The sequence below is a fragment of the Rhynchophorus ferrugineus genome, unplaced genomic scaffold, assembly GCF_030347505.1.
Source record: "Rhynchophorus ferrugineus isolate W39M unplaced genomic scaffold, kcgeb_rfMv2 rfM4, whole genome shotgun sequence".
Lineage (NCBI taxonomy): Eukaryota > Metazoa > Arthropoda > Insecta > Coleoptera > Curculionidae > Rhynchophorus > Rhynchophorus ferrugineus.
The window spans coordinates 45,380,011-45,395,539 of NW_027472583.1; the positions used below are offsets into that span (position 1 = coordinate 45,380,011).

Genomic DNA, 15,529 nt, shown 5'->3' on the forward strand with positions numbered 1-15,529 from the left:
TTCCGGAATGTCTTAAGGTTGCTTGAATAATTATGCTTAAAAAAACTGACAAACAGGCAGAACAAGTTGGATCTTACAGGCCTATTTCGCTGCTACCTACGATTTAAAAATTGTTTGATAAACTGCTGTTAAAACGCATTAAACGATTTATAGAATTACCAGATATCCAGTTTGGATTTCGGAATGGTAAATTCAACAATCAACCAAGTATACAGAGTAACAGCGGTTGTTGAAAAGGCATTCGAAGAAAAGAAATACTGCCCTGCAATATTCCTGGATGTCTCATAAGCTTTTGCCCAGGTATTGCATTTAGGATTAATCTAGAAAATGAGCAAATTACTACGACTGGAATTACTGTCGACTGCTGGAATCATATCTTTACGAAAGGAAATTTAGAGTATCGCATGAAGGGGCATTCTCAACACTTAAACCTATTTCGGCTAGAATTCCGCAAGGTAGTATTTTAGGGCCATTTTTATATCACCTCTATACTGCTGATACTCCAACAACAAAAGAAACAATACTTGCAACATTTGCTGACGACACTGTTACAGTGGTAAAAGATGTATCTTTGTCTAAGGTTATAGAGAATTTACAAGTAGCGGCGAACAAGATCTACAAATGGACTAGGGACTGGAAAATACAGCTTAATAACTCTAAATCTGTCTATGTTAATTTTGCGTTGCGGCGAATTGACAAAAACTTAATTATATCACTTGACGGATGCCCGATTCCTCAACCAGAATCAGCTAAATATCTCGGAATATATCTTGATTGTAGGTTAAACTGGAATCATAATGTCAGATAAAAAGCAGAGCAAATTAGATTCAAAATCAAGCAACTTGACCTAAAATCAAAGAGGTTAGTTTATCAGTCAATTATAAAGCCTATTTGAACCAATGGGGTACAAATACGGAGTTGCACTAAAACATCAAACCAACTAGTAATCCAACACACCTAAAACAAAGTTCTACGAATAATTACCATTGCTTATCGCTACGTAACCAACGAAAAGCTGCACCATGATCTCGTAATCAATTGGATATACGAAGTGATCCAAGATTTCGCGCTAAAACATGAAATAAGGTTGCTAAATCACAGCAACGTGGAAGCGATACAGCTATTGGACAACACGTAGGTAATGAGAAAATTGAAGCGAACCAAACCAAATGAACCAGTTTAGTGTATTTTTGAGTTTAGCTTACGTAGCTATTAGTTTAATTCTAATTTGGGAAATACATATTAATGTATTAATCCAGTACACGCCTTGCTTAAATTAAGATTGTACTAAGCATATCGAATATAAGATATAATTAATAAAAAAAGGAATTATTAAGAATATAAATGGTATTATTTGGTCAAAAAAATGGAAATACTAATACAAAACATAAAAAAGTATATTTAAGTCAATATATAAAACAAATACAAAACAGCTTTTTTACCATAAACATTTATGTATATTTCTGCATTCTCCACTGTCCGCCACATCTAGACCAAAAATCAAATAACTCCATTGTTATCAATCATATAATTATACTTACTGGCAAGATCTAATCCATCTTTGATCCCAAGCCCTTATAGCTGCTGTTCTCTTAACCGTCGTAGTTCCAGCTGAGCCTCCGCACCGCACGCATTGTTTCACCACACGAGGTCTCTTCCCCAAGTATAGATGCCTAATAGAATCGACGGTTTGTGGAGCTAAGTGATCACCCGTAAGGAAACACTCTGGCTCAGTATAATATTCCAACTGAAAGAGTTATGATGTTACTATACCTATAAAGTATAATTTACCTAGAATACAAACCTGAATGGGTAAACTTAGTTGTGCAAGTTGAGGTGATGCTAGAACAACCCTGTTGTTGATGGGTTGCATTGGTTGCACTTGTACTTGACTAGGCAGGAGGCAGCATTCATCTATAATTTGATTTAGATTATATTAATAAAAAAACGTCACAAGATGTGTACTACGAGCATTTACAGTCATCAAGACAAGCTTGTATCGTGAGGCTGATTTATCCCCTCCCCCCATAGTAGAAGAGGAAAGTTCCTTAGCAACTACGCCAACTCGTTGAGGTTTAAATCTTAATTAACCAGTCTTAACCTAGCATTTAGTAACCTTTATATCATTAATCCCAAATTTCATTTATAATCCTTTTCATCCACAAATTAAGACATGACTATGAAAAAATATCCTAAGAAGAAATGTAATCCTTAAACCACCAGAAATATGAATACATTTATCCAAACTAAAAATGAAAAATATCGTCATCACCATTTTCTCATCCCAAACGATTAAAATATGAAGATTCTGATTGATCTTGAAAGCTTTCCCATTAAGAGTTATAGACTAATGGCAGAATTATTTTTAATACGCACTACGAGGCTATTGAATATGCCCTGATAAACTATCACCTACGCATCGTTCGTAACCTGTTCAACATCCCTAAGAAGTCATATGGCTTACGAACATGTTCCCAAAAGGAAACTGTAAAACATGTCTGTAAAACACATTCTGGCAGAATACAAAGAACAACAACAACACAGAGAAAAAATGATCCCAGCCTCATTGTTAATATAACAATTTATATTAATAATAACATAAAACAATTTTAATTAAAACTGCACTGCATCTTTCAAATTTAAGGTTTTATAGCACCTGTTTTCTTCTAATTTTTGTAACTGATATATACAATACTTACACTTGTTGGGAGGCAACTGTATTTATAGTGAAAATTCGATTGTTTGTATAAAAATATAGAATATGAATATAGAATAGTCTAATTTGTTAACCCATTCAGAATTTTTACGACTAGTAAAATGAATTAAAGGATAAAGATTAAACGTACGTTGGGCGAGTATGAAGACCTTTGATTGTGAAGATAGGAATCGATATACATATATCATAAATGTTAAGTTGCTTCATGACATATACTTTAACACCAAGAAAAGTTTCTCTCGGAATTATTTACATAAAAGAGAGAAAATATACTTGTATTTTTTAATCGTGTATCTTTTCTTACACACTTCAATATAGACACTTTGCAATTATACATGTAAATATACTCTAAACAGCTGAAAACACTGGCAGGTTATAAAACCAACAAAATAATTAATCTCAACAAGACTTACCAACAAGGGCGTCATCAGGTTCATTGACATTCTGCACCAATCTGCTTAGTAACCTGAGTATAAAACGCGTTATCATAAAAAGAGGCTTAAAGATTAAACATACTAATATAATTGTTTTACCTAAACAACAATGCCAATACATCCAAGTTGGCATCAGAACGGATAAAAACAGGTAAACAAGCCGATCTCAACAGCCCCCATATCCTAATCAACACTAGTAACTCTCTGAGCATATTTAACGCTTTTACGTCTTTAATTAACTCATAAACTTTGCCAATTGATGGTCTACTCTCTGGAACTTTAACAAGAAGATTCAAAGCGAGATCAGCAACCCATTGGATTAATTGTTGAAGGCTTTGCAATGTTGAAGGTTCCACAGTAAACTCTTTAGCTTCTAGATGCATCAGCACATTATCTACATCCACTTGACCTTCAGATTCAGCTGCAATAAAATACAAATTATTTTCATTAAAGCCTATTGCATATTATACCAAACTAACTTGCTAAAGAATCTGCTGGACTCTTTTCATGACTAGTCATTTCACTGGGTCTCAGCAAACTCTTAAAGGCAGTGGAAATACTGTGCAACATCAAAAAACTGGTTAAGTCATTAGCTTTGGACTGTCCATTGGCACTCAACCTAGATAAAATTAAATCATGTATATAAATGCCACAGAAAAATCTCAAATCGTTATACCTGTATAAAGATGTTTTGATGCACAAAAACTGGACATAATAAAACTGTTGGATGTGTGGTGATTGTCTATTAAAGACATCGGTCAGTCTATCGCATATTAAATCAATAGAACTTGGTTTAATAACCAATAGTAAGTCAAGCCAATCAAATCCACCAATTAGACAATACTGCAAAATAATATTTTGTAATATAAATAAGTGAAAATGTTATTTTATATTTACGCACTTCCAATACCATAGCACAATATGGTACACTTAAAGCTAAATTTTCTATTTGTGGTGGCAACTTTAATAAATGAAGTCCATCATTTGTGTCCATAATGATAAGAACATTACCTAACCAAGACATGTCTATACTGGCAATCTTAATTGAAGTTTTCTGGCATTTAGACAATGGCTCATCAAGGTATCTTGGAGTTGCCAATGAAGTACTAAAAATTGGTTTAAGGGTATCTCGATACAGACAGTGGACTGTATTGTCTGCAAAGGTGACTACAATATATCCGCTAGATATATTGTTGATTAAACTAAGTTTGCTTGTTGCCAATGAAGTAACTTTACTACTATACTGAAAATGGCATTGATACTGCCACAGCTATAAACAATAAAAATGTAAATTAATCTTAACTTTGGATGATAATTTATACTTACTACTGTGGTATAAAATTGAGAAGCATCAGGATTTCCAAAAGATTTATGAACAGGAAGTGCCTTTTCTCTAAGTTCCCACACCTGCAAACAACTCTGGTTGTCACTATTTGCTGCTATTACCAAAGAATCTGCATCCTCTCTCATAATCCACTTAACATAACTTATTCTACACCTTCTATCTATTACCACTTGTTCTACAAAGGAATGAAAATTAATAATATAATAATATACAATTATATATAATAAATGAACATGAACAAACAAATAAAACTTACTTAATGCATCTTTGGGTGCCTCAAACAAGAAAAAACTCAATAAGGATTCACTAGATATCACACATTTTTCTTCTATCTTTTTAACAGAAACTTTATAACATTGTACAGGAGTTGATGGGTCACCACTACTTATAGCAATTAAAAAATGTCCATCTAAAAATATTACAAGTTATAAAAAAAATTAAAATAAACATACAGTAGCCTTACTCTTTCCATAGCATATATCAGCAGTTTTGATAAATATTCTTGTAGGTCCCAAACTCTCTGTAGCCATCACCATTGCGGTTTGACTAGTAGTTTGAGGTAGTAAGATTGCTGCTAACATACCAGTAGTTGTTAAGAGTAAAACTCCATTTGCAGGTCGACCCCCAAACTGCTTTACTGAACATGCAAACTTAACATGTTGAAACTTCTCCATATATGATGAACTATCTTTTTTTTCAGTATTTAAACACACCTAAAATTATATTAATTGTAATTGTTAACAAAAAAAACTGTTTTTATGATACTTTACTTTTTTTCCAGGATGAAAAAATGCTGCTGATAAAATATGTTCCCCTTGGAGTGGAACTTGAAGTAACAAATTCCAATCATTTAAAATATGGTCCTTAGTTGCATATATTCGTACACATCCATTTTCATCACCAATAAGTAATAGTTGCCCTGTAAAATCCCATTGCAATACTGTAACAGGAGAGGGATTGCATAAAATCCTAAAAGTAATCTGTGTTATTCAACTATTTCACTTAATACTATTAATGCATACTTGTGGATTTGCCATGGGCTATTTAAGTCAGCTACATAAACATAAGAACTGAAATAAGGAGAATTGGCTTCCTCCAAATCATTTTGTGTGCTAAAAGCAATTACGTTACTGCAAGATATGGAACATATTATAGACTTCTTAATCCTATAAAATTAAAACATTATAGACTTATTTTTGAATTTAAATAATTGTTAGTATTTTTACTCGTTGAAAATGTTAATTTTGGACGAATGAAGCGGTTTGTTATAACGCTTGGTAACAGTGAAAATATGGTCCATGACTATCTTTATACTTTTAATAATAAAGTATTAACATAATACACCAGTCTTTTTGTTAAAGAAGTAATATTACACATCTCGCATATTAACACCGATATATTAAATACCAAAAGGTAAATAAAAATAAATTCACTTTTCTATCTTCACTCACCAACACTTGTCAAATTGACAGTTGAACCTTAGGGATGCCAAAAAATATCGATAGAAAGTTATATCGAAATTTAAAAAAAATTTATATAATATAGTTTTATATAATTTTGGGATATGGGATTTTCTGAGTGACCAACACCCCTATTGAACCTGATTAGTCAGAATTGGAAACATAGACCAGTTTTACTTTTATTTAGCGTTGGAAACTATCGATAGAAAACGACTATTGACTATTAATTGACGATTAATTTCAGTCTACTCTTTATAGAATAACGAGTAATTTTATATTTATAAGTCTTAACTTGACTTCACTTAAAACTTTTATTATTTCCCATTTTATTACTTTAAATATTGTTAAATATGAATCTATGAACAAATAAATCTAACTGTTTTCAGTAATTTGGGGTTTGCAAATAATACTGTAATAATTAATAATTGTTTCATTTTAATTCATTATAAAATTGTTCAGTATGCAGCGACTTTAATTTGTATCTAGTACATTTATTAATGTATATATTTTAAAAATAAAATAACAAATAAATAAGTAAGTTAAATTATAAATATAATTTCGAACTTTGATTATTAAAATAAAATGTTCAAAGTAATGGCAAGATAAATTCAATAAGAACCAAAATCGCTCAAATTGAGCTCAAAATTTAATGGAATTGATATTACTTATTATTGTTATAGGGAAATATGTAATCAATTATATTCTTTTCTATTATTTTTCTATTTATTACAAAAACTCTACAACAATAATGAAAATAATTATTTTTTAGCATTATAGAAACCACTAGAATGAATTTCGCTAGTGGGATTTGTTAAATGTATTTTTTATCGATAATAGAGCTCATTCCTAATATGCAGAAGTAGGCGAAGAATAGCTAGTAGAGGGCGCTGTAGTTTGTTTCGGGCGGCTACTTAAAAGATATTAAAGGACAATAATTAATAAGGATCAGTAACTAATAATTACACTGGCAAAGGTCACACAAGCATTATTGTTTTAGTGACTGAAATGTTTGTTATGATGATGACAATTTACGCCATGTAGCTGATATAAATCATATAATTAAGGATTAATAATTGACCAGCTTTGAAACATCAGCATTGAAACAGCATTTTCTGAAAGAAAAGTTACATGGGATTTATTTAGAAGCCCTGTTATAACGGCTAAAATATTGAAAGTTTTAGAAATACCGGTAATATATGTAAATAATAAAAAAATCTTAAATATTTTTCAAAAATTCAAAGTGTAATATGAATAATTTCATTTAAAATAATTTAATATATATTAATTTCTTAATTCGGCAAATAAAATTATTTGCACGCCTCTGCATAAATATTAAAGTTTGTTCAAAATATTGTAAATTAAGATGGCATTATAAAAAATGCATATGTATTGCTTGTAAGAAAAACTAGTGTGCCATGAATTTTTTCAACCCTGTGATTTGTGTAGTATGTTGCCGATATGCATTTTATATTACTCATTATGTATAATTAATTTATTTAGATAAAATTAAATTTATATTTATATTAAACAAAATTGAATATGTTTATATCGCCAATTGTTTATTTAGTATTAGCGCGACTGGATATATATCTCAAATGTTAATGCAAATTTTATTTCATTGTGTTGAATTTCATGATAAATATCTTTCCAGTATTGTTGACAACAGCGCACTTCGATGTTGAATAAGGATCGTACTTCATTTCTGTTCCTTTATAGTTGCACGAGCGTGCCCTTCATTGTGGCTTGATGCCGTCGCTCCATGCATCAATTTTAATTCTATTTTTTTCTTAAAGGTGCTGTAATTTTAACCGAATTCGTTCTTTTTATTATATAGTGACTCGCTGTGCTCCCCAACGGGTAAATTGATATTATTTCATATTTATTGTAATTAAAAGCAATTAATATAATTGCTCTTACAGTATATTCGTCATAATTTTCCAGATTCCATATTTTTTTATTTTCAGGGACGGGAAAATCAAAACAATCCCTCGTGTGCATCGCGCGTGACTTCCTGGGTGCGCTAATGTGGCTGACAAGCCTGGATCGTCCTAGTCTTGGTGCACATTATCATTCCCTTAGTAGCAGGCCATTGCAGACTTTGATACATTGAATGGGCTAGTATGGGTTGTCATTGGTGGTGGGTCGATAGATCTTCGTTCTTCCTTTTCACGCGAACAATTCGTTGAAGATTTTTGCCCAGGATGTCGAGAGGCCCGTGGTGACCATCCGGATTGTGTATTAACATGCCCAGCGTCACGACTCTCGGCGCGGTTAAAATCATCCATTGTTTTTATTTATTCTCTTCTTGAGCGATCACATTTTTTACACCAATTCAAATTAGAAACAGTTTTAGCGCCTGTTCAGTCCTAACAACTAGCACTATGTGGCTGGTTTTTCATTGAAAATCAATTTTCATTGTCAAGTTGGCTTCAGACAGTTCCTTGTTTTGGTCTGGGCTAGCGTTGAAGCTTCTTAATCGGAGCCAGCATATCCCAGCATCTTCTTCAGAAAAGTGAGGTGAGTTTTTCTCTCATATTTCTAATATTTCAATTTTAATGTTGTTTTATTTTTGTTTTAGAACATTTCGAATGCGCAGTTTGAGTGTTACAGTGTCGATAAAGTGTAGTCAAACCTTCGAGAGAATAAAGGTCCCGTCGAGCCTGATATCGTGTCATTAATTATTTTTGTAAAAAGCGTCCGAATTATATTGGGGTGGGACAGAAGCAAATAAGGTCAAGAGATATGGGAGGTCAGGTAAATTCCAGTTTCTTCTATATTTTTGTATCCAATTGTAATATAGAATTTTGAATTTGTTACAGATAAAGGTACAAATATAGACGCGTCGCGGTTCCAGGCTGGTACTGTAACAATTTTCGATGAACAAACAGCGATGATTATCATCTGCTAACTATCCAGCGTAAATTGTTTCATTGTTGAGATTTTCGGACGCCTTCAATGGGATATTTGTTTCTTGGAGTCGTGTTCAAAGAAGTCCGCAAATGGTACTGGCTTCGAACGACCTTGTTTGGGGACCTCAGCTGGATTACAGCTAACTTCCAGATGCCTCAAGGTACTTCTCTCATTTTTACCTTATAACTAAAATACTATCAACAAGATGTAATTTATCAAATTGAATGTTTTCTTTCTTTTATTAATTAATTATTACATTGTTACTAGTCGTTTCCGACTAAGCTACAATTTGTCTTTATGTTAACTTAAATCTAGGTATATAACTAGGAGGACCCATCCGCCCTATCTCAGTCTCTGGTGAAATAATTTTTATACATATCACTGCTGTATTTTTCTATTGTATGAATCTCACTATATGTTGCAACATTACAAAAGATCAGATGGTTTGATTCTTTTGAGCCTGTGTCCTGTTCTGGTGGTATCCAAAAGCTGCAATACTTCAATATTCTCATGAGAATGGAGTCTTTCCTCATGCCCCCTTGCAATTTTCTTGATTTCTTGACTGACTGTGGGTATCTGAAGGTCTCGATGTAGATAATCAGTCCTATAGTATTTGGGTGCACCCACAATACCTCTCAGGACTTTGTTCTGAAAAATTTGTATTTTCTTTATGTTACTCTTTGCAGAACATCCCCATAATTGAACTCCGTATGTCCATATAGGTTTCAGTATTTACTTATATAATAACAATTTATTATGAACTGATAATTGTGATTTTCTTCCAATTAGCCAGTACATTTTCTTATATTTCAATTCCAGTTCTTTTCTTTTCTGCTTTAAATGTTCCTTCCAGCGAAGTTTTGCATCAAGATTAATTCCGAGATATTTAGCGTTGTTGCTATATGGAATGATAGTATTATTTAATGTTATTGGTGCTTGTACGGTCTGATTGTAGGCGAACTGCATATGCACAGATTTACTTTCATTAATTTTTATTTTCCAAGCCTCTGTCCAATTATTTATATTTTGTCACTTGCCTGTTGTAATTTTTGTGAGACTTCTTCTCTATTGACTCCGACAGCTATAATCGCAGTATCATCAGCAAATGTAGCCATCGTAATATTGTCCATTTGTGGTATATCACAAGTGTAGAGTAGATAAAGCATTGGCCCAGTATACTTCCTTGTCGTACACCTGCTTTAGCTTCTTTTATTGTAGAGTAAGCTTCTTCTTGTTTGACTCTAAATATTCTGGTTGTAATGTACGACTTTAATAGTTCGGTGTATTGTTTTGGTAACATTTTCTGTAGTTTATGAACAAAACCTTCATACCAAACCTTATCGAAGGCTTGTGCTACATCTAAGAATATAGCTGAGCATACCTTTTTAATATCATCTGTTATTCTGTGGACCTGGTCAATTGTTGAGTGCTTGTTAGTAAAAACAAACTGGTGTGTTGGTATTAATATGATTTTTTTCTCTCTATGATCGGTTTTATTCTTTTCAACAGGAGTTTTTCAAAAAGTTTATATATTACTGACAGCAGTGATATAGGTCTATAACGCTTTTATTTCGTTTGCTGGCTTCCCAGGTTTTGGGATCATTATAATTTCCGCCATCTTCCAAATGTCTGGGACATGTTTTAATCTAAATGCTTAATCAAGTTTGTGAGTTTTATAATTCCCTTTCTTTTTAGTTTTTCCAGTAATTCTCCTGTTATTAAATCGTAGCCTGGTAAATTTCCTTGGTTTAATGTCACTTTTAATAACTTTGGTTATTACGCTTACGTTTTCGGCGTGACTAATCCAATCATCGAATTTTCAGCTTTTGTGTTAGGCAAATTATATTCAATATTAGTTTCTTTAGGTTTGACATTTTTTTCTAGATATTCAGCAAATGCATCTGCTTTTTGGTGATTGTCACGTGGCCAATTCCTTATACCATTCATACCACATACATATATCGTGGCAGTCAAATTGAATGAATGAATCATTTAACTTTATAATATTAATTTTACAGTAATTTTAAGTGCTTTAGTGATATCTTATAATATGATTTTTGCTTGTTTTAGGTAAGTGAGCGGTATATAAATTGGATTTGAACGCGATACCTACGTATAATTTAGTAATTGATGCGACTAAATGTGAATAAAGTGGGTGACTGTAGAAGAATAAAGCACAGGTAAGATAAATACAAATACAATAATTGCTTTATTTCGTTTATTACAAGGTATAATATTTAATTATCTTTCAGTTTAGGTAAGATAAATCTTTAATCAGCAATTTAGTTAATGTTAAACTAGAAAGCTTTTATAGAATTCTAATTTTTATAGTTTTTTTTTTAGTTTAGAGTCACTTTTGTTCTAACTTGGAACTTTAAAAGGTAAATATTTGAGGTGGTTTTATGGTAGTTTTTATCTTCTTTCAGAAATAATCTGGCATTTACAGCAACCGCATAGTGGAGAACTTTTGAGACACGCCTTACCTTTCCTTAATGTAGGCTATACCCATTTCCACCTCTGCTGAATTTTATTTCCTCTTTTTTCCGTTTAATACCACCTCAATTGAGGCGTCTACCTTTCCACGTTTATTTATCATTTTCCAGTATTATGTCAGTGTTGCCTATTACTTAACATATACAACGTGAGGCAAAAGTCCCGCTACCATATTAATTTCCTATAACTTTGCTCAAAGAAAAGACAAGTGAGTTTGCCTTTCATAAAAAGTTTATGTGGTCTTTACATTTTTTGGTGGTGGTGCACACACATTAATGGTGACCGCGATTCGTTATGTAACTTTCGGCTCTTTTTAAAACATTTGTCATTTTTCCTAACATCCGGCGGTCTGGCTAGCCATGCTAATTGAAAAGTCCCAGACCTGAAAAACAGATGGCGCTACTAGAATTAAATCCAAACGATTTTTAGTTAAACCTAACGCTCAAAAGATGCCTGTATATATTTGACAGCTGTCGGATCACTAGTTTGTGAATTATAGCATTTTGAGTGAAGCAATTTTTGTTATTGTGAAAAATAATAGATAAAAAGGAATTTCACGTGCTGATAAAATATTGCATTTTGAAGGGAAAAAATACAGTTGAAGCAAAAACTTGGCTTAATGCCGAGTTTCCGAACACTGCCCAGGAAAATCAACCATCAAGGATTGGTATGCTTAGTTTAGACGTAGTGAAATGAGCACTGAAGATGGTGAACGCAGTGGACGCTAAAAAGAGGTTGTTACCGACGAAAACATTTAAAAATTCCACAAAAATAATTTTGAATGGCCGTAAATTGAAATTGAATTTCATTCAATGACACTCTAAAGATATCAACTGAACGTGTACATCATATCCATTTACGAATATTTGAGTATGAGAAAACTCTGTGCAAAGTGGATGCCGCGCGAGCTCACTTTTGACCAAAAACAACGACGCGTTGATGATTCGGAGCAGTGTTTGCGGATGGTCGAGCGTGATAAACCCAAGTTTTTGCGTCGATATGTGACAATGGATGGAACATGGCTCCATCACTTCACTCCGAAGTCCAATCGACAGTCATCCGAGTAAACTGCACACGATGAATCCGCTCCAAAGCGTGGAAAAATGTAACAGTCGGCTGGCAAGGTTATGGCGTCTGTATTTTGGGATGCGCATGAAATAATTTTCATTCAGAATACAGCTACTGATTACTAAGTAGATTAGTTTTATTCTAATTTGGCAAATACATATTCATGTATTAATCCCGTACCACGCCATGTATATTAACGCAAGTACAACAGAATAGTAGTAATAAATTAATTTATAAATTAAGATTGTACTAAGCCGACTTAATTGTACTAAGACTTAATGCATAAGACCGTGATTCGTAGCCCACATTAAACAATAGGTCCAGTTCAGATAAAACCACGTTGGTCAAAAGGAGAGTTTAAAATATACTAGAATTAGATCTAGTTATAATCATCTTGATAAACTACATTCTATTTATGTTCATATAAATTATGTATCTATATATTGTATTAGTTTAGTTTTAATATTTGTTTTTGTGTTCATAACTGCGTTTTTATTAACAAGCATTTTTTATCAAAGAGTAAAAAATAATATTCTTTACTATATTTTATATTGAAGGCCTCCATAAAGTACATGTTACTCTATGAAGGGCTCTATATAAAAAAATATGTCAGAGGCTATTAATTCTTGACTTTTTTTTTATTAAAGTTTATCAACGAAGATAAATTAAAAAATAAATAAGTAAAATGCAATTGAGTATTGAATTAGTTCTGTTTTTTTTTAATGTTTGTAAATGTTCTTGTTTTTATAGTTATTGTCTGTAATAATGTGTTAATGGTCTGTATTATAGTTACGGTGGTTATTAGTAACGTTGGGAACTATCGACTGAAAACAGTCGAAACAGTCGATAGTCGCAAAACAGTCGATAGTCAAAAAAATAGCGACTGAAAATAGTAATTACTATTTTCAGTCAAATGCACGGTTCGACTATTTTTTTTATTCGTGGTGTCAGACGAAGATGTATGAATTCTTGTCTGTATAAAATGTGAAATAGGAAAGGACGGAGATAAATGCTTGGACCAGTTAATTTTAAATGTCGTTATATTATCCAATGGTAGTATAAGCGAGACAGAGATGTATATATATTCATTCACGTGATAACTTTAAAAAAGAAAAGAAAAAAAAATTACTAATTTCTATTATCATGTAATAAATAATATAATTTTAAAGGAAGTAGGATTACTTTTATACTGAATGTTCTGTGGATGTGTAAAAAGGAATGGAATAATAACACCACAAATGTTTTATCGTGTTTTAATATATTAATTGCTATTTTTAAATAACATAGCATAATAAATATAAATATTGTCCAGATTTTGAAAAAACTCGCCCCCGGGGGACAGATGTTACGGGTATAGAGGAATATTTTACGTGTAACTGATATAATTCAGGTAGTTTCATTTTATGGGTTTGCTAAAAATCCAATGGGTTTTCTAAACGCTCAATAAATGGAATTTCCAAATACTGCTAAATCTGTAAAGTTGTTGCAGTACTTGGAGTAATTACTTCTTTCAATCTAGCCATTTTTTTATCAAAATATCTCCAGATGTCAATACATCCTTGGTCAGTAGTTTTGACTTGAACTTCGAATAGTGGAACTATATTTGTATTTTTTTAAGTTAGAATGGGAGATACCTCTTTTGTGATAACTTTTTGTATCGCCTCAGCATTATTTACAATACCACATCCTGCTTTTTTAAATCTAGGATCTAAAAATGTGGATTTCCCGCATATCGTATTCCTTTCTAAAATTGCCAGCCTATTATTGGTGACATCTAATAGACAATTTTGTATTTTTTTCCCCATTCATTTGTTAAAATCCTGGATTTGATGGAATGTTGCAGTCCTCTTATTAACCGAATAATTAATGACATCGTTGGGATATCTTTCACCAGATAACTCGGTGGTCATTATTTCAATGGGTTTTAAAAGTTGAACACATTCTGTTAAGATAGTCCATTCGTTAACAAATAAAAACTGTGGTGCTCTTCTTAATAGCCAACAAAATATGAAAGTAGAGATTTTCTATCAGAAAATATATTTATTACAAATATTTAATATACTTTATTCACATCTTTATCGTTAATATTTTTAAAAGAAATTTAACAACTGCTACTGTAAAAAACTCTTCAAATCTTTTGGATCTATGCAATTTCTGAAACCCTTGGAACCTAATTTTAGTTTTCAAGATTTTAGGAAAAAAGTTTCGACAAACAAGAGGCTTGGACAAAAATCGTGAAAGTTTATCAAAAAAGTATTACCTATTATACCAGTCCAAAATATTACCTATTATGCCAGTCAAAAGTATATTACTATTCATCATTCACAATTTAATTTTTTTGCCCTCGAAAACTAGCGTTCCAAAGTGTTGCTATATTAATTTACAATATATAGTTATTCACAAGCAAACTACAAAAAAAAACATAAAACCACATATATTATATATAATTCTATATAAGCATAAGTGCGGCGCATTACTTTCAAGGACGCGGCTAGGACGGAAGGCCAGAATGTTAAAAATCAGTCGAATGAACTAGTATAACCGAAAATAGTAACTAAAAGTAAACGACTGAAACAATCGATAGTAAATAGTAATAAAATCAGTCGGACTGAAAATAGCGACTGAAATAGTCGATAGTAAAAAGTAATCAATTACTGAACAGTCGATAGTCAATTTCAGTCGATTGTTCCCAACACTAGTTATTAGTTTATACAGATTCCTGTCATGTTACGTAATAGGTTTCTGTATCATGTTTTTATATTACAAGTTTCTGTGTCATTTTCTTTATGCTGCAGATTTCTGTAACATATTGAAGTAAGTATATGAATATTTCCTGAGAGGGCGCTGAACGGAATTTATAAAGATTAGCAGTGTAATATAGATTTCTGTAACGTTAGTATTATATTAGTCAATTAATATAACATTTTGGCAAAGATGGTACCTCCAGAAAAGAAATTGTTTTTGCTAAAACCTTTATTGCAAGCGATTACTGGAAAAATGTCCGAAATTTTAATATTATAATAAACACGATTAAGATTATATCTTAATAAATAATGTTAGTAATGTTCCGTTACTGAAATGTAATACAATATTATCTCTTTCT

The 15,529-nt window shown here is 32.0% G+C and overlaps 1 protein-coding gene across 1 annotated transcript; it reads right to left on the reverse strand.

Moving 5' to 3' along the window:
• Positions 1–1,381: 1,381 nt before the first annotated feature.
• Positions 1,382–5,986, reverse strand: MED16 (Mediator complex subunit 16). Its single transcript, XM_076403720.1, has 14 exons — positions 5,722–5,986; positions 5,518–5,661; positions 5,266–5,464; positions 4,959–5,208; positions 4,752–4,904; positions 4,477–4,670; positions 4,052–4,420; positions 3,827–3,993; positions 3,630–3,769; positions 3,250–3,571; positions 3,130–3,182; positions 1,805–1,914; positions 1,542–1,747; positions 1,382–1,488 (listed from the first exon to the last, which is right to left on the reverse strand). Exons 1-14 carry the CDS (start codon positions 5,793–5,795, stop codon positions 1,452–1,454), a joined length of 2,418 nt encoding a protein of 805 aa, XP_076259835.1. The 5' UTR covers positions 5,796–5,986; the 3' UTR covers positions 1,382–1,451.
• Between the last annotated feature and the right edge of the window lie 9,543 nt (positions 5,987–15,529).